Source organism: Zonotrichia albicollis, chromosome 1, assembly GCF_047830755.1.
Source record: "Zonotrichia albicollis isolate bZonAlb1 chromosome 1, bZonAlb1.hap1, whole genome shotgun sequence".
Classification (NCBI taxonomy): Eukaryota; Metazoa; Chordata; class Aves; order Passeriformes; family Passerellidae; genus Zonotrichia; species Zonotrichia albicollis.
The window spans coordinates 22,726,775-22,745,898 of NC_133819.1; the positions used below are offsets into that span (position 1 = coordinate 22,726,775).

At 39.4% G+C, this 19,124-nt stretch overlaps 2 protein-coding genes across 2 annotated transcripts in view; one reads left to right on the plus strand and one right to left on the minus strand.

Moving 5' to 3' along the window:
- CFAP69 (cilia and flagella associated protein 69) overlaps window positions 1–19,124 on the plus strand; it is a 53,783-nt gene that overhangs the window by 25,361 nt on the left and 9,298 nt on the right. The window contains 3 exon segments of the mRNA XM_074535814.1: window positions 16,759–16,952; window positions 17,046–17,137; window positions 18,170–18,314. Coding sequence (XP_074391915.1) covers window positions 16,759–16,952; window positions 17,046–17,137; window positions 18,170–18,314 — 431 coding nt within the window.
- Window positions 1,759–8,548, minus strand: FAM237B (family with sequence similarity 237 member B). The gene is made up of 3 exons (XM_005480269.4): window positions 8,303–8,548; window positions 6,127–6,523; window positions 1,759–5,437 (listed from the first exon to the last, which is right to left on the minus strand). The coding sequence occupies exons 1-3, from the start codon at window positions 8,375–8,377 to the stop codon at window positions 5,412–5,414; spliced, it is 498 nt and encodes a 165-aa protein (XP_005480326.2). The 5' UTR covers window positions 8,378–8,548; the 3' UTR covers window positions 1,759–5,411.

Genomic DNA, 19,124 nt, shown 5'->3' on the forward strand with positions numbered 1-19,124 from the left:
TGATGGAGAAGCAAGGAACCTAATAGGAGGCAAGGGGATTGTCTCAGAGTGCTGGACTAGGATTTTTCCCACATTATCTTAAACTTCAGAAAGATATGGAAAGACACATCTGGGAATGCAAGATGAAGTGGGCTGAAACAATTATTTAGGTACTTACATAAACAACAGTGAGACTGTTAAACAGCAATATTGTGCAGAAACTATCTGAAATTTTTTTACATAAGCATGAGTAATCTGGAAATTGTTAGTGGAGAGAAATATATTGTCAGATTTTATTTTAAAGGCTTGAACCTCAAGCTCTGAATATTCATATCTTAGAGGGAGAGCATTTAAAAAGAAAATACCTTCATGATTCTACAATCAATATTTCAATAACAGTAGATAAAAACAAGGAGAAGATTAGTCAATTTTGCAGAATAGGTGTATTGAGAAAAAAAAAGTATCAGCAACATCATATAACATTCCACAGGTATTTTGCTTAGAAGAATTACAAATGACAGACATGGCTGGAAAATTTTTTAATGCAACAATCTGCCTAACACTCTCAGCAGGGAGAGATGAAGATTAAGCTAAGATGGTTATTGCAAACCAGTCATGGTCAGCTAATAAAAAATGTGAGCTACATGCATGCAAGGAGTTGTATTTTTTTTTTTCAGTAGGTCATGATTAGAAGACAGAGCTGTTACTCAAGGATATTTATTCCAAGACTCCCAACCTATTCAATATAAAGAGTAGTAATGAGTCTGGAAAGGATATGTGTCTTTCAGTCTTGGAGATTTCCTGGAGCAGTAGTTCTATGCAATTAAATTTTGAGAGAAAAATGGCCCGTTCTTTTTTTTTTTTTTTTCCCTTATTTGGAGTAATAAGTAATAATTTATAGTGGAATTCTGAGTGGCTGACATCCTATACGAATCCAAATAACATTGTACAGCAAACTTCTATTGGATAAAGGCTTGGTTTTCTTTTTTGCAATTCATAAATCAGACTCGAAGGCAGAAAAGCAAAGCATGTAACAGCACCCGCTGAAAAAACACTCTCTCCTTTCTTTTGTATTGATGGAAACAAACTGTGAATTTAGTGTAAAGGATAGTTTTAGTGGCCCTCAGAAACCTGAGGGCATCTTCACCAACTGAATAATATTTTCAAAAGGCAGTTCATGATTTAACTCTCCTCTCATTTTAAATGCTAGCATGAGAGTTAAGCAATGTATTTATTTTGTATTTCAGGTTGCACCTGGTCGCTGTGTAACTGTGGAAGGGCCTTGTCAGGAAGGGCTGCGGGCTGATACAGACCCTACTCGTAGCAAGTCCACTGTTGGTAGAGCCATCAGAAACAATCAAAAAGATAAAAACATTGGACTTAGTCAAGAAAAAGTCAGTACCTGTAGAATAGATGCTGTTCCAAAGAGTGGTATATAAATATGTAGTCACCTATGTGTAGATACAAGATAAAATCTGTTTTCAATGACTTGAAAAATTGTTTAGAACATCAAAAGAGTAAAATTATATTTTTTCTTAATTATATAATACAGGGATGTTTTATTAATAAAGTCCCCTGTACAGTATGGTACAAAGGTATGTTAGTCTAGTGACTGTGTGCTAATATCCACTCCCAACAGGTCCACTATTTTAATTTCCTGACACATTCCATACATTGCAGTTTAAGCATCTCATTGAACAGGGTGATAAATCTTCACATAAACACATTTGATTCTTCATTTTCCAGAATACCATACCCACATGTTTTTGTCCAAGCCCATTTTGTTTCTTGAATTGCCACTTTTAGCATCAGGACTTCTGACATCCAAGTTTTCTTCTAAACACTCACTAATGAGCTTGTTTGTGCCAGCAGTTTCTCCCAGCCTGTTGGAGAGGCCTGCTGGAATGTCCTTCTCCATTTGGGTTGCTCACAGCTCTTTAACTGATCTTACTAATCTAATAATTGTTGGGCTTTTATCCCCGTTGTCTCCAGAAAGAATTCATTTTCTTCCACCTTTGCACCTCTAGAATGCCTACACCAACTGGTGAGCAGCAGATCTCTGTGTAGATGACTCAATTTCTGAGCTATTTTCTTTTTTAATTTGGTCAATGCCAGAATTCACTGTTATACAATAGCACAAGACTCCCTAAGGCTCTTAATTCTAAAACCATTTGCTGTCCAGTGCTATGGCATAAATTTCTGTGACATTGCAAGCTTTTATGCTGTGACATACAAACTGGCACTTAGTTTGTCTTTTTTGCCTGTCACCAATATCTTGAGAAAAGCACAAACTTTTGTTTTTTTAACTGCCAGCTTAGAAAAAAGGAAATAAATTTGAGCTAAACATACTCCAAACAAACAAACTCACTTTTTTTTTTACTTCCCGAAAGAGGGATGGGATAGGGTGTGTGTATAAGTGTATCTTCAAAATGTTTCTCACACAACAAGACAAACATAGAAATAGTGGTATTAAAAATAAAGGCAAATACTTTTGTTTCAAAATTGACTACCTAAATTCTATAAAAAGAAGAACCTTAAGAAAATAATTACATAAAATTAAACATACATATGAAAAATTATATTTGAAGTTTAGAAAAATCTCTATAAATGCATTTTCCAAAAACCAGAAGGATTTTTTTTTATGGGCAGGTCTGTTACACCCTTGTTGAGTAAGGAAGTCATCACATTGTAGAGTAGAAAAGTCATCTAATACTTAGAGAAATTAAATTGAGTTGTGCTAATTTAATTTAACTTTGTATGGTGACCCTTTGCTGACCTGTAATTTTAGCTATTATCTAATTTAATTATTACATTTTTCCAAGACTATCTGTATAAAGTTTGTTTTATTAAACTAGCCTATTTGTATTTCTTACCAGCCTACAAGAAAAGTTAGCCAAGGTATATAAAGATTCTTTAACTCAAGTCCTGTGTCGAATAGTTTTGCTCAGTTTTTTATGTTTACATTTCTCTGACAAGGCTAATAAAGCCTTGCTGCTTTATTACTGGTTTAGAGGATGTGTGGTCTGTTGTCTTTTTACAATTCAAACCAAATGATACATATTTTACTAGGAGACCAAAGACTGTGACGTTTGGAGGGGTTTTTACTTGCTTTTTTACATGCACATATGTGAATGTGTAGGTGACTCATTACTACTGGCAGCAAGGCAAAGGCCCGTTAAAAAAAATGTAGAGGACATGTAAGCCCTCCCAATTTCTGAGCAAAAACTACAGCAATACACTGTAGCCAAGGTATGGATAAAGAACCAGAAATCAGTTTTGCTTTTGCAAGTCACAGAGTGAGCCCCATGGCATTCTCCCACAACTGTATTGTTTCTGCTACAGACAGCCTGACTGTAAATGAGCAGCTGCAAATGCAAATGCTCTTGGTAATTAAGCATTGATGTTAATTAATAATGACTGGAGAATGAAGGGGACAGAATTTCCCCAAATAGTTGCATTTGTCCTTCATAAATCAGTACTGACATAAGCAGCACACAGCACAAACAGCATTTGATTTTGTCAGACAGCCATGGACCATAGTTTAGCTGTTGCAGGGGGAAACATTCAACACCCAACAAGCTGGGCTTGCTGTCCCTGCTGTAACCCAGGGGTGCAAAAAGAGGGGGTAGTGGTGGAAGGAGAGATAATCCCATCCCTCATGCTGACATGCCAGGAGCAGTCAGCTGTGGCTTCCCACAGCTCTCAGAGATGTACACCATAGCATGTCCACCTGGAATTTGTTTCACTGCTGCTGCAACCTGGGGTTGGTAATCACCTGCCCCTTTGGCAGACAGCACAGGGTGACCATAGCAATTGATTGTTCAAACATTCTGGAAACAATTATGGTGGATGCTAAGCACTTTAATGTCTTATAGAAAACTAACTAAAACAGACTTAGTGCCTGAAGAAGGATGAAGCTTTTAAAACTGCATAAGATACTTTGCTCTGACATTCAATTAAAAGAGGAAATAATAATAGCGGAAACAATCCCTTTAAAATGTTATTATACTTTAACACTTCCATAGGTGATCAGTGTAGGTGAACAAGGGGCATTTTTTAATATTGTTTATGCTAGTTAAAACTTCTGTTGTAAATGCAATGCAGTACACAGCTTTATCAAATGGATACTGCTGGGGCAGGTTAGATAATTCCTCTCAACCTGCTGCTCATCATAATGTATCAGTTCCTGAAGTTGCTGTGTTTGGGTGTGTAATAACTCCATCTGCTCAAAAATGTTATTTCTATCAGGAACAAAGTGATGTTCATGGGTCAGAAAAATCTCTCACTACTTTTGTACCCTCTCCAGAATACTGTAGGAGATATATTTTAGAAGATGCAGTTCAATATTGTATTTACCTAAATGAACATTTACAAATCTATGAGACTTGTTGGATATTTTACAAACTATATATGAGCTAGGCATTATGTGGGATGGATTTCTTGTTCCTTATATATGCTTTTACAGCATGAGTACTATTTCATAAAATAATTAAAACCACCTGTAATCTCATAAAAGTCTAAAACACAACAGGGATTGAACAAGCTGCATTGCCCAAGGAGTAAAGCAGAGAACAGTCAGCATTTCTCAGGATTTTTTCTGCTCAGAATTGGATTTAGGAGGCAGTTAACCTCCTTGAATTATTTTATCCATGCTGAATGGTTTACACTGAGATCAGCAGTTGAATCAGCCCGTCCCTCTTTTGAACCACTTGGTGCAATGACAGGGATGGGCTGCATCACCTTATTTGCAGTCATGTGTAAAGCATGTCACATAGTAGTGGCATCAAATAACATATTAATAGGGAAGAAAGCTACTGCTATTCAGACCTTGTTGCTTAGAAAAATACTTTAATTAATCCATAGTATAGACTAAGCAATGATAAAATACAATGTCTAGACTGCACAGGACATTACAATGAGCATAATCCTTCCCTTTACCTTAATGTCTCACCTCCTTCTTTTTTCTTTTTTTTTTTCAGTTTTTAAGGTTAATAGTATGTGCAAGACAATTTATAAAATAAATTTGTTCACATTTTCTCAGTTGCATAATGTATAAAAATATTTTGGGTTCCCATCAAAATTAACTTTTAAAAAGAGAATTATTGGAAAGTACATGACTCTACAAAAATATGACACATACAGACTTTAAAGTTTATGTGGGAAAACAAATTTTTGACTCAGAACACATTCACACATGGAGGGAGGAAAAGGCAAGCTTAGCAGACTGCAAGACAGGAAAGCAAAAGGGACAGTGTGGGGGTTCATGTACTTATCAGTTTAGGAGTGATTGAGTACTTTATACAAAAAGAAAAGAAAAATGGTTGAACCATGCCAAAGGATTTCTCCAAATATCTACAATACATATTGTGATTTTGTGCTCCTTCGTTTTGATGTTGCCTTGTTTAAGTATCTTCATTTTCTCTCCTTTTGGCCTAAAATGGATTGGTGAAAGCAGACCCTGCAAGATTATGAAAGACAGGTAGTTATTGTCCAAGCAATATATTAGAAATGCTATGATTAAATATTCTTCATGTTCATTCCAAGATCCTGAATCATCTGACAGGGTACATCAGAAAAAAGCCTATTGCTGAGGAGGAATGAGGTCAACAGATCTAGGTCACCTACATGATCTCAGTTCAGACTCTAACCCGATCATGATGACCAGAACCTGTCACTGTTTAATGATTCACAGTGACCATGACATCACATTATGTGTCAGTAGTTTTACTGGGAAAAATAGGGCTCAAACCATCAGGGGTTTGAACTTCTCTTCTGCAGAACAATGAATCCCCAAAGCTGAGACTGAGTTCCTAATACCAGGAAACTTTGAGTATTGTAATTATTTATCCATGTATTGTCATTTATATGCACATTGTGATAAACAGACAATGCAGCATCCATTTCCACACACTTCCACATGCACATACCCAGTATTTTTTACACTTTGTTAAATATAGAAATGTGGTACTCTTAACTACCAGTGTCTCTTCTATTGTGAAAGTAGCTACCGTTGAAAGATGCAAACACTTTTGACAAGTAGAGACAGAAAACTGGAAATTAGTATATTGAGCTGTCTAAACAATGAAGGGTGAGGATGGAGCATTGGTTCAGTTCAATATTAGTACCATATCCTATAACTATAGTTACCTCCTAAAGTTCTGTGTGAGTACGTGGAAGAATATTTGGGAGATGTTAATTGTCTTCTGCCCATTCCATGGGATCTTGAGAGCACACAGTCTACATACATGTCCCAGAAGTTCTGGGCTAAATCATTGAAGAGATCATTGTGCTTGGGCTTAGGGGATTCCTTTAGGAACATCATGAAGTCCCAGAGAGCAATGACTGTATCTGCTACCTTGAGTTTCTTCATTTCCACCAGCCCATGGGACGATACCTCCCAGCACTGATGGTCAATCTCACGCAGGCTTGGAGGAGTTTCTTTTTGATACTCTAGATTGGCATAAACCAAATTCACTAATAACATACAGCCCAGCTGAAGACACCACCATCTTTTCCATACAAATTCCATACTTGAAGAAGATACCTAAAAAGAAGTGAATAAAATCACAGTGATTCTGACATTATATAGTTCATTGTCACATAACTCTCATGGGTACCCCAAGAGATCATTTAGAAGAGATCATTTTATTCAGAAAAATACCTTTTTACCAAACCGTGGAATAAATACCAGTCAATGAGCCCTAATGCTGGAAGCTAGTTTTGCACCTTGAAATTGTTAATGCCATTTAGAATATGAAAACCCAAAGCAAAAAGTTTGAAGTGACCATAACTAATGTCAGAACTGCTCCTTGAGGCCAGCATTTCTTCCCTTAACCTCCTGTGCTTGGATTGTCAGTAAAATCAGGTTAATATCAGATGCTTAAAGAGTCCTAGTGGTATGCTATTTTAAGTTACTGCAAACAAACAACAATTGTAAACAGCCAGTCTTTCATGGAAAGTCTGACTCAGAAAGATGGTAATGAAGGAATGGTAAATCAGACTGTACAGTGTATTGGGTGAGTGTAGGCATGCTATGAACTCCTTCTGCAGCTGTTGCTTCCAAGAATGGAGGACGGAAAATTCCTTTTTGGCTTATATTAGAAAATTAAGTAAGATTTTGGCATTATTTGGCATTATTATTTCTAGTATATATGGAAAACAGAGAAAGTATCTGGAGAATTGGAGATGGAAAGAGCAATAAAACAGGAGGCATAATAAGGACTTCAAAGTCTACAGAGTATGTATTCTTTACTATACAGAGATTCCCCCTGGGAAAAATGCAGTCTTCCTATGATGTGTATTCCATATCCTTGAATCAAGTTTAGACAGAACAGCACTGAAACACCTGATTTATTTTTTTTTTAGTCAGTCCTTTCTATCAAGATAAAGTGCAGAGGAACAGGAGAATAAACATAAAGAGAAAACAAATCAAACAAAAAAGACAAGCATAGGAAGAAGTCTGAAGAAAAAGAATCAAAACTTTCAGACAGTACCCCTTATTTTGGTATCCTGAATCAATTTCATTTTAAGTAGTTGGTGCCATGCTTATTCTCACAGTTTCCAATTTGGAGTGTAAAATACAATTACGAAAATGATGTGAGGTTTTGTACAGAAAATAGTGATGGAATTAGAGAGAGAATAATCCATAGATCATACAACATTTATGTGGAATGTCTGTAAGAATACAGAGCTAGGGTGACACCATGGAGTTCACAGTCACACCAAATTGGGTCAGGAACCAGGACAGCTTGAAATAGGCCTTTTTGCTGTGGCCTCAGGGTCTTGGGATGATTTTTAGTTTGAATGTGTAATCACACTGCTGCAGCCACCTGAGGTCCCTAATCATGTATTCCTTTACTTCAGCTTCAGAACCCAAGGAACGGAGCTGGACAGATACCCTCCAACCTAGCTCCTTCCTAAAAGCCCAGGCAGCTACATTTCAGCATCCTGAGAGTTTATCAGCATGCATTAGTTTTCTTCTTTGGGCTCTTAGAAAACTGGTTCCAGCAAACAAGTAGGGATGGAAATGCTTCTTTTCTCATTTCCACTTCACTAGGCACCAGCATTCAGAGGAAGGACACATTGACAATTTCCTACAAAGTAGAAAAACGGCAGCCAGGAAACAACCAACATTTTCAGTTGTTCTAATTTCATGTTTTAGTCCACTAAAAACTGAAATGCTAAGGGCCCATTTGAACAGCACAAACAGGAGCAGAGACCACAACAAACCTCAGAGACTTTGAACTAGTAACTCCCACTGTTCAGTACAAGAGAAATTTCACAAAGGCAGTAACTAAAGAGCCACAGCAGAAGTTGTACTTACAGTATTTGAGCGAGGAGATGGAAAACAGTAGCCTTGAAAAAGAGAAGTCAGCCACTTGGAGATAAAGAGAGACATTCATGGGAGGGCTGCAAGTGCCTGGCAGCTGCTGGATGCTCCGAGGATGCCGAGGTTACAGTGCACACTGGCAAGGCAGCAGCAGCAGCAGCAGCTGAACACTCCCCCCACAGCAGCGCTGCAGCAGCGCCCAGTGTCAGCCTGGGCTGGGGCATCACCTGCAGACACTGCCCTCGGGGAGGGGCAGAGGGCTCTCGGAGGGAGGGAAACATCATGGATAGCAAATCCTAATCAGGAACAGGAACACTCTCATTTAATAAACTCCCATCATAAACCTAGCTTTCCATGCACATTCCTGTTTGCCCACCAGAACATGCAGGGACAGTGTTCAAAGTAATGAAAAAGAACAAATATGTGGTAAAATTGGGTCTGTTAAGGTTTCACAACATGATTTGGTGGAGTTCAACATGATAGGAACAGTCAGTTTTTTTCAAGTAGAAATTTAGTAATTTCTGTCAAAAATCAAAATATACAATGCTTAAGCACAAATACAAATCTGCTCTGAAATGACAGAGTGTCGTGAACATATTGTAACGTTCATGTCATTACATATTGTAATGTTCACAATAATTTTGTATTTTCTGGAAGCCTTACCAGCTAAGCTGTGTCAACACTGTTTCAAAATCTTGCTTCAAAAAGTGTGGCATGTTTGAACCTACCTAACTAAATGGAAGGAAATATCTGCAAGACAGGAATATAGTTAGTTTATCTCTGAACTTGTTGGATCATTGAAAGGAGCTAAAGCTCTATTAGATGTAATTACTCCTTGAAATTCTAAGGCAGTGTTCATAAAAAAGAAATTAAAGCATTAGAAAGACTTCACAAAGAACCTACCTTTTAGCAAGCTTCCTTGTATCACTAATAAAAAACAGCATTCAGTAAGTTTTCAAGTTAAGAAAATTTCCCCTTTTTGTTTGGTTTATGCACTATCAAATTTATTAGTGTTGTCAATGTCTCAGTGAAACTGCCAATATTTCAAAGGCATTTAAAGGCATGTAAAGAGGTGGGCAGTTCCACAGCTGCTTTACTGCTTTAATCCCTTCTCATTTAATTCCTGCTTCATCTAGGTGTAGTGGCACAGGCTACTGGTGCAAACACAGTGATTTCCTTCCATTCCAACAGCCACAGAATGCAGCCTTTCATCATATTTCTTCATCCTACCGATTCATTTTTATCACTCTCCTCTTTTCCTTTTTCTAGTTAAATCCACCATTTTTAGTCTTAAAACAAGGTACTTGCACAACACACCTATAGAAATCAAAATGCTGAGGAATAGATTTTTGTTGGGAAAATCTTTTCAAATAAAAATACTTCTTTTTAAAATGTCACCTCGTCAACAATATTCTCTTAGGAATCTACATGAAGATTCATTGATAATATCTTAAAAAATCCCATCTCTATGTGAAAAAGGTTCTGAAGGCTGACTTCCCTATTTTTATTTTCCTTTCTGATGTTATCCACTTTGTCAGTCATGCAGTGAGGGATCATCACCTGGGGGGGAATGCCACCTGGAACAAGGATGAACCCATTAATTCAAGTTAGCAGAGATCAAAATGGAAACTAATAATCCTGTGAAATGTTACATGAAGTTTGTAGGATGGAAGCATTATGAAGACAGTCACTGATTATGTTTATTAAATTAATCACTTAAATTTCTATTTCAGAACAAGAAAAATCAAGGAAAGTCGAGAAAAATCAATCTGTGACCACCTTTGTAACATCTGACATATCTGAAAGCTACATAAAAGTTTGGGCTGAAGGGGAAATCCTTAAAGCAGAGAACCCATCCATGTACTTGGGAAAGGTGTTTTTTTGAGATAATGACTAAATGTAAATGGGATTTAGAGAAAAATTGTGTTGTGTTCTTAATTCTGCAGGGCTTCCAAAAAAATTCCAAAGCTGCAGCATACAGCATACATATAAACCCAAGGACTCCAGCACAGCTGCTTGACACTGAGTTTTATTAGATGGCTCATATGGCTTATAGTAAAAGTATCTATTTATGTGATTTTTAATTTTTTAGTTGATAGGTTTAATCTGGGCAAAATAAAATGTTTCCCTCCAAATTCTTCCAGCCGTGATACCTTCCCATGGCAGGTGTGTTAAACTGTTGTACTTCTATTTATTCCTTCTATTATGACAGCTGAAGTGCTTCCATCTAGTGGGACTTTATGGTACTGAAGAGTGTATCCTTGCTGTTGGGTAAATCTCTTTATCTTTTCCCATAAAACTGTAAAATTAATACATCAATATTTTACAATATTTGGACCTTGGGTATGTTGGTGAAGTTACTTCTCTCGATTAAAAAGGCCATTATGCAAACTTACCAGCTGTGTGCACGTTCAGAAAGGCAAGGAAAGAAAAATCAACTTTCATTTTTTGATTATTTCAACTCTATGTTAAATAAAGCTGTATTGCTAAAATATTTCTGCTTATTTTCTACATATTTCCATCCAAGTTAGTTCTTTTCTAGACTGAAAAAAAGTCTGAGACTGACTGACTTGCATCACATAAAGCAAATTTCAAAAATCTGCTGGTGGTGGAAGTTCTAAAATTGTTGGGGGAAGAGATTTTATGGCTTCTTGTTAGAATTGATTACAGTACACTACTTAGTAATTTATACCATGAGAGAAAAGAAACAGAGGGGTAAAACGGTGATTTGAGCAGCGGTACCCTTGTGATTTTCAAGCAATCATATACAAATATGTGGTACACAGTAAAAATGAAAGAGCAGGAACTGAAGCATTACTTATCATGAAACTCAGAATATGCATTGACTATATATAAAGTCAGTTTGGAAAGCTTTAAAATGCTCCCAGCCTTTTGTGACTGAATTATATATATATATATATATCTGTGACATAGGCACACTTGTTCGTAAACAGGATTGATTCACTGAGGATAAAGAATTGAGTCACCTTCTGCATCACTGATTAGCAGCTTCTGAAGTAAAAAATGACAGAGTGATGTTCTGCCATCAGGCTTGACAATGAAGCCTGCCCTGTTACTGAAAATCAAGTATGACACACCCAATGCAAGCAGGAGAGAAAGGTGATGGAATCAGTTCCTGCCCTGGCAAAGAGAGTCTCTTCAGGAGACCAGATACATTTCTGAAGTCAGGTATTTAGACAATGAAATATCTAAATATCTTCAAACTTCAGAGTGTTAAATGATTCTGTTTCAGTAATTCTTAGCATCATGTATGTGTGATGAGCCACTTAATGTTATTGATGGATCCAGAAAATGCACAATGCCACATTTCAAATGAAATTTTGCTTAATTCCCTGCTGGCATGAGCTTGTTGGCGTAAACTTGCTCTCTGTTGAAACAAATATAGTGTTATGTCAATAAGTTCAACACCTTTAACTCATAACATATAGGAGACCTGCTTTCCTCTATTTCTGTTTTTTGAGGTCAAGTTGTGGACTGATTACATGACATCAATTAACACTGGTTAGTACTGCTGGCACCTCTGGGCGAGTCCCCACATTAACACATTAACACATTCACCTTCTGCTGCACAGTAAGGAAGTGCAGCACACTGAATTTAAGGCTCTGCTAAAGTAGACCAGCTTCAGACTAGGCTGCTCTTAACAGCTGTAAGGACTAAATTCAAACACTGTGTACCACAAAAGCATAACACAGCACAAAACCAAGGTGTAATTTGATACATCCTTGTACTGGTATCCAAGGAGGGCTCTGGGCCTGTCACTTGATCCTTGAAGAACTATCTACAACTTACCTGTGCTTTTTTTATCTCACTTTAAAGTTCTTTTGCTTACTTCCTTCTTTCTATTATTTTCTATAGAATGCTGATATAATATACTTTACTGAAGTCACAGTAGCACAATCTAGCTGTTGCATTCATAAGGACTTCTGAACCTTGCCTACTATTCAGAAAAAACTGACAAGTCCTTCCCATATTATTAATCACAGACCTGCACAAAATGTTCTGCTGTTTGTACTATGAATTGGCATGGTAACACAGAACAGGAAGATCCTCCTGAATGACAGGGACTCGTTCCCTGCCACTACAAAAAACCCTCTGTTGTACAATCACCTCATACATTTATCAAGTGCCATATTAAAAATAGAAATAGTTTTGTTCCCACTAATTCCATGAAAAAGCAGTTTCATTAGTCAATTGCAGTAATGACTAGAAACATGATTCTGGTTTCCTGATATATTTATTACTGAATAGTACATATCTGTTTGTTCTTGTGTCTTTACCCTTCATTTAAATGGTTTTCATCCTTCATGTTTATTTTCCTGATATATTTATACATAGCACTTGTGGCTCCTTTCTGGTTTTGTTTTATTGCAGTAAACAAGCTGAGCCATTCTAAGATCTGTTCTTTTGAAAGGCTCTCAAGGTCTCTGATGCTGAACCCAACTTCCCTCTAGCTCTCTCTTAGTTCAACATTAGCTCAGCTACAGAACAATTGATTAGGTTTTCATAGTACCCCAAATGAGATTTCACCAGGGCCTTACACAATTACCTCAATACCTCCCTACATTAAATGAAATCCATCTCCTGAGATACTTGTGTTGGTTTAATCCCAGCCAGCAACTAAGCACCATGCAGCTGCTCCCTCATTCCCTCATGAGCAGGATGGGGGAAAGAATTGGCAATGTAAAAGTGGGTTGAGATACACACACTTTAATAGGGAAAGCAAAAGCCGTGCAGCAAACAAAGCAAAACAAGGAATCATTCACAAATTCCCATGGGCAGGCTGGTGTTCTGCAGAAAAGCAGGGCCCTGTGACACCTAACAGTGACTTGGGAAGACAAACACATTGACTTTGAACTGTTCTCCTCCCTTCCTTCTTCTTTCCTGGCCCTTTTTACTGATCATGATGCCACATGGTATGGGATATGCTTTGGTCAGCTGGGGCTGGCTGGCACTGGCTGGAACTCACAGCCCGCTCACTGGTGGAGTGGGGTGAGGAGCAGAAAAGGCCTTGGCTCCATGCAAGCCCTGCTCAGCAATAAAATTCCCTGCATTATCAACACTCTTCTTAGCACAAATCCAAACGACAGCCCCATTCAAGTCACTGGGAAAAAAATTAACTCTATCCCAAACATAAGTAGCACATTTCTGTACTTATGGTGACTCCTAAGTATATCTCATTTCCAAATTTCATGAGCGTTTTCTTACTGATTTTATCAGGACTACTACAAAAAATATCAAATAAGGCCATCCTGAAACAAACCTTTTAAGCCTGACACCTTTCTTTTCAACCTTATTTGTGGCTATCTCATTTTTTCAGTTTCTCTCCTAACCCCAATATGCTCATTCCTTCCCAGGTAATACCATATCAAATGTTTTTGGGAATTCATACAGCAAATTTGAGTTTTTCCAAAGCTTTGCAATGAGACTGAGACCAGGTTTTAGGGTCTGTGCTTGGCCAGGTCACTTTTCTTCTTTTCAAAGATAAGCAATTACAGTCCACATTCAGCTGACCTAACTTCAAAGACTTGGAGAGAGAGAGATGAAGATAGCAGGGAGCTGTTCATGATGAGGTTTGACCTCTGGAGACATCTGAGTACAGAAGAGGAGTCTCAGCCTGCAAGCCCTCAGTTAAATGCCTCAAGGACAAGGCCAGGCCCACATTTGCTACTTTCCAGTCATGACATTCTTATCTGATCAGTTCAAAACACTTCCCAGCAGATTTCACATATTACCTGCTTCAGGACTGTGGATGTGCTCCCCATGATCTGAAAGCACAACATGGGAGTTCTGAATTTTTTCTGGGGTAATAATTTCTGTTCTGCCATTCACATGAACCTAAATATTCTGCTGAGCCATTTAGAATGTATAAGGCATACCACTGTTTTCTAATTTTTTAAAATTATTTTATTATGTAGCAGATAACATGCATTGTTAAAGTAATTTTTAGTATTAAATTACTGTAAATGGTAATGATTCTTGTCAGGCAGCTAACTGGTGCAATCAAGAATGTAAAACCTTGTGGAAAGCACTAAAAAGGAACAGAAAAATATTTACTTTTTGATGAGGATTAGTGCTTTAAAAAAACCCACAAAAAAGCATAGTCATATTGTCTAAGAAATATTTACCTACAAAATAAAAGCTTGTGAAAGAACTTGGGGGTGATTTTTCTCCTCTGCTCTGCTCTCATGGGATTCCACCTGGAGCACTGTGTGCAGTTCTGGTGCCCCCAACACAAGAAGGACATTGAACTGTTGAAGCAAGCCCAGAGGAAGCCATGAAGCTGCTAAGGGGATGGGATGATCTCCCCTCTAAAGACAGGCCAGGAAAATTTGAGCTGTTTGGCCTGGCAGAGACTGTGCTGAGACTTCAGAATAACCTTCAAGTATGTGGAGTGGCCGTACAGGGAAGCTGGAGAGCGACTTATCCAGAGCTGTAGTGATAGTACAAGGGCAATAGGTTCAAAGCAAAAGAGAAAATATTTAGGTTAGATACACAGAAAATGTCCTTTACTGTGAGGGTGATGAGGCACTGCACAGAGAAACTGTGCATACCCCATCCCTGGAAGTGTTCAAGGCCAGGTTGACAAGGACTATGGAGCAAGCACTTTGGAGCAAGGACTAGTGGAATGTGTCCCTGCTTAAGACAGGGGGATTGGAACTGGATGATCTTTAAGGTCCCTTCTAATACAAAGCATTCTATAACTCTATGATTTTTTCACCAGTTTTACTCTTCACACCTTACCGATGTCACGATTTATGAAATAATTTCTTATTCATGACCATTTAAAAACTACAAAGCACTTTAAATCTTATTAAAGCCATGTATTTTTAACTGTCATACTTATCCTGAAAATTAGCATAATATAAAGATTAGGACTCAGTTTCTGGAGGGAGGGCACACCAGCAATTTGACCAATAACTTTTAAAGGGTCTGGCTGCATGGGGACAGCCAACAGCAGATGCTGTCTCGAGCCAGCACACAGGTTCCAAGGAGAACACGCTGCTGTTCACCAAAACCCGGCCACTCCTGCAGCTGGGGCTCTCCTCTCAGGTACTCTTGTTGCTGCCAATTTAGGGGCTCTCTAAATACAGGCAGATCCAGGTTTCAAATCTCTCCTTTCCAAAGGAGACAGTTTATTCTGCACAGGGTGCAAGGTGGAAGATTTCCACAAATCAACCGTAGCAATTCTCAAAACTTTACACTATATATATATATATACATTTTAGCAAGCAAAGTCACAGTTTATTGGCTACAAGTTATCTAGTAATTTATTACCATCCTATCTTCTTTTGCTTAAATTGTTATTTCCTTCCCTATACTATTTAGTCCACATGCTCAGTCTTCTTTTCATTTGGTGTACTGGTGGTCGCCACCTCCCACTGTGGGATTCTAAAGCCCATGAACTGGCACAAATCCCTAGCATTACAAAGGGTGCGGGGACCTGTGGTGCCAGCCAAGGGACAGAAGACACAGCAGATGACAAGAGATGGCCAGCGACATAGCAGGAGCCGACTCAACAGGAATGCGCAATAAACGCCCAGGTGTTCCTTTGCCCAGGGTCCCGCCTTTGAGGTTACGAGGCCTGTTTCACTGGAGAGGCAGGACCCGTTCTCATCGTCTGTAACTCTCCGGGCGATTTGTTGGACCCTCTGGCCCTGCGGGTCTCGGCCTCGCTGCCGCCCTTGGGTCCGAGGCGCGGGCCCGGCCGTGCCAGGCAGCGGGGCCGGCCCCGCCGCGCCGGGGCTCGGAGCAGCCGCCGGGGTTCGGAGCGGCCGCCGGCCCCTCAGCAGCAGCAGCGGCGCCGGGGAGAGCCCAAGACCGCGCCAGGCCGGGCCGCGCCTGCGCGTCTGCGGGGCCGGCTCTGTGCTGCCGCCGTGCGGTCCCCGGAGCTCACCCGCCCTCCTACCCCGTGCCCTCTGCACAGCCACGGGCCTGGCCTGGCCTGGGCTCGGGCCCGGCGGAGGCTGCCCCCGCCATGGTGCGGTGCGGCGCGGCGGTGCTGCGGAAGGTCAGTGCGGCCGGCGCGGGGAGCGGTGGGGACGGTGCCGCAGGCGGCACCCGGGTGGCGGGGAGGGCTGGCGGGGAGCCGCGGTCCCGCTTGCGGGGCCTCTCCTGGAGTTCCCGCTCGTGTGCCGGTGGTGCAGTCCCATCCCGTCCCCTCCCGTCCCGCCCGGGCTGCCCGCAGCGCCCTCAGGGCCCGGCGGCGATGTCCCGCCCTGGCGGCACACGCGGGACTCCGCCGGCCCGGGCCGGCCCGGGGCCCTGCGCGCCATGAGGGGTCGCTGCCGGGGAAGCCATGCCAAACATTGATTAAAAACTATACGCTCTGCTTTCTGAAGTTTCATCTATTGCCATGAAACTCACGATTCTGTGAAGCGAAATATAAAGAGAAGGTAATTAACTGGTGTTGAAACTGTTGTTTTATTAGTACAGCAACTTCATAGACGATTTGCGGGTGTATGTGCGAGGAGGAACCGGTGGAATGGGTTATCCTAACCTGGGAGGGGAAGGAGGAAGAGGTGGTGATGTCTGGTTCGTCGCCCGAGAAAGGACTACCTTAAAGAGCATTAGAGAGAAATATCCCCAGAAGCGATTTGTAGCTGGAACAGGAGCCAACAGCAGGTAAGAATCTATTTAATGGAAGTTGTTATTTACATCTTTTCCAGAAAGCAAAATGTCAGCCTAAAGTACTAAGCCTGGTTTAATTTCTCCCAGTGTTAAAGCTCTAAAAGGTGAAAAAGGAAAAGACTGTGAAGTTCATGTGCCTTTGGGAATTTCAGTTGTTGACGATGATGGCAAGCAGATTGGTAAGTACCTTTGCTTAGTTTTAAAGTATCTAATGTTTGTCACGTTTTTTGAGAACATCTGGTGAATTTCTAATAGTAGGATATTTTAAGGGTAGAGGTTTTCCAAAATATGTCTATGTTTTTCTTTGTTTTCTGTTTGGGCAAAGAGTTGACAAATACACTGTAAAAACTGTTGGAAAAGCAGGGACCCCTTCCAGAAATTAGGAGTAGTTGATTTGTATCACTACATACAAGTCCTTTGCTGTTGGAAACAAGTGTTAAAGGCTGGAAGCCATACTGATGCTCCACAGAACCATTCATGACTCACATAAGTTATGTCTCCATAAACCCAAGTAAGTGTCCCTATATCTTTACTGAACTATGAAAATGCTCCAAAGACAAAGATCCTTGCTGAATTATAGGTTACTTAAAATGCATTTCTGTTTTTTACTCACCAGGAGGATCTCTTTCAATACTCTTGGAATAGCTCTCAATGGTTCCTTCACAGTTTCTCAGAGTTTTTTCTTTTCAGACTGTTTAGAATTAAAACTAAATTCCCAAATTGCCCTGGTTTGGATGTTTAACTACATTGGATGTATTGCAAGATTTGTTTATGATGCAGGCATATCATGGGGCTAAAGATATTAAAGTGTTGTTCTTTTTTTTGTTTTTTTAATTATGTTAACCCTAAGGAAGATATCATAGTCTGCATCTTAATGGAAAAATATGAGCCATCTGAAGGGAGCCACATCTCTATCAATGAATGTTTTTCCTTGCATCCTTGAATTAAATATTGGAGGGTTCAGAACCTCCATCTTGGCCATCTGCCTGTCTGCAGTTTTCTTGAGGTGACTGATTGTATGACAGAGAAGAATACTGGGTGTGATGGCTTTCATTTGTTGCCAGACAAGGAAATTCACTATCACCTTGAGGGCACAGTTCTTGCAAGGAAGAGTACACAAAATTGTCTTATAACTGGAGACATTTAAATGGAAAATCACAAGTGAGCTACTGCAAGGGATTGTGTTTTTTCACTAACAAATTTATTTTCAGGAGAGCTTAATGCAGCAGGAGAGAGATTCTTAGCAGCTCGTGGAGGTCTTGGAGGCTCTTTGGCTACAAACTTTCTGCCTTGCAAAGGTCAGAGGAGAACTGTTCACCTTGATTTGAAACTTATAGCAGATGTTGGCTTAGTTGGGTAAGTACAGTAGTTTGAAAACTAGTATTAGAAAACAAAGTAGTACATTTCAAATTTGATTTCAAAGAAGTTTGGGTGTTTGGATGATGAGTGTTAATTGTACATTTGCATTGTCACCTAAGTTATTTGCAGTTTGAAAAAATCAGATTGAGTTTAAAGCTATTAAAATTAATTTTAACATTTGAAAGTGTCCATTATGTTTTGATAAGTGAAGGGCTTCATGAATCAGGGTAATACATAATTAGTAATATAATTGTATTTAGCAGTTGTGGTGATGGCCACAATATTATTAGCACAATATTTATTAAGTAGGTAGGAGGTGCAAAACAGAGCCAAGAACACTCATATTGCATGTTTACCTTCATGGCACTGGCCCAAGTAGATCCTTTCAGCAGCAATTCTGAAGAGAATGCCAAAGGCTATGTTTCCTGCTCTCCCAAAAAACCAGCTTGTAATGTTGGAAGGAAGTAATTACAAACTAGAACAGGAGGACTTGCATGTCCATGTTGCTCTTTTATAACAATGCAGATAAATATATTTTTATTTGGAGAAAGCTTTCAATAGCCTACACTTGTAGTGCAGTACAACTGTTGTTCTATTCAGCATCTGCTAACATAAATCAGCCCTGTGGTCCTTACTAATAAAAAACATAGGAAACATGAAATGATGGGTTTGAGGTAGAAATAGTTTTGCTGGTATATACCAATAAAATATGGAAACTTGAAGTCAACATGGATAAAAAATGGAAACTTGAAGACAGGTTGATAGACTAACTATATTTTTCTTTTTTTATTACAAACAATTTTGACA

Excerpts from the sequence above, each read along its gene's own strand:
- FAM237B (XM_005480269.4), bottom strand. The coding sequence starts at position 8,377 with ATGTCTCTCTTTATCTCCAAGTGGCTGACTTCTCTTTTTCAAGGCTAC. Across the intron at positions 6,524-8,302 it reads CATCTCCTCGCTCAAATACT|GTATCTTCTTCAAGTATGGA; the intron begins GTAAGTACAACT and ends ACTTCTTTTTAG. Across the intron at positions 5,438-6,126 it reads CTCACACAGAACTTTAGGAG|GGTCTGCTTTCACCAATCCA; the intron begins GTAACTATAGTT and ends ATAATCTTGCAG.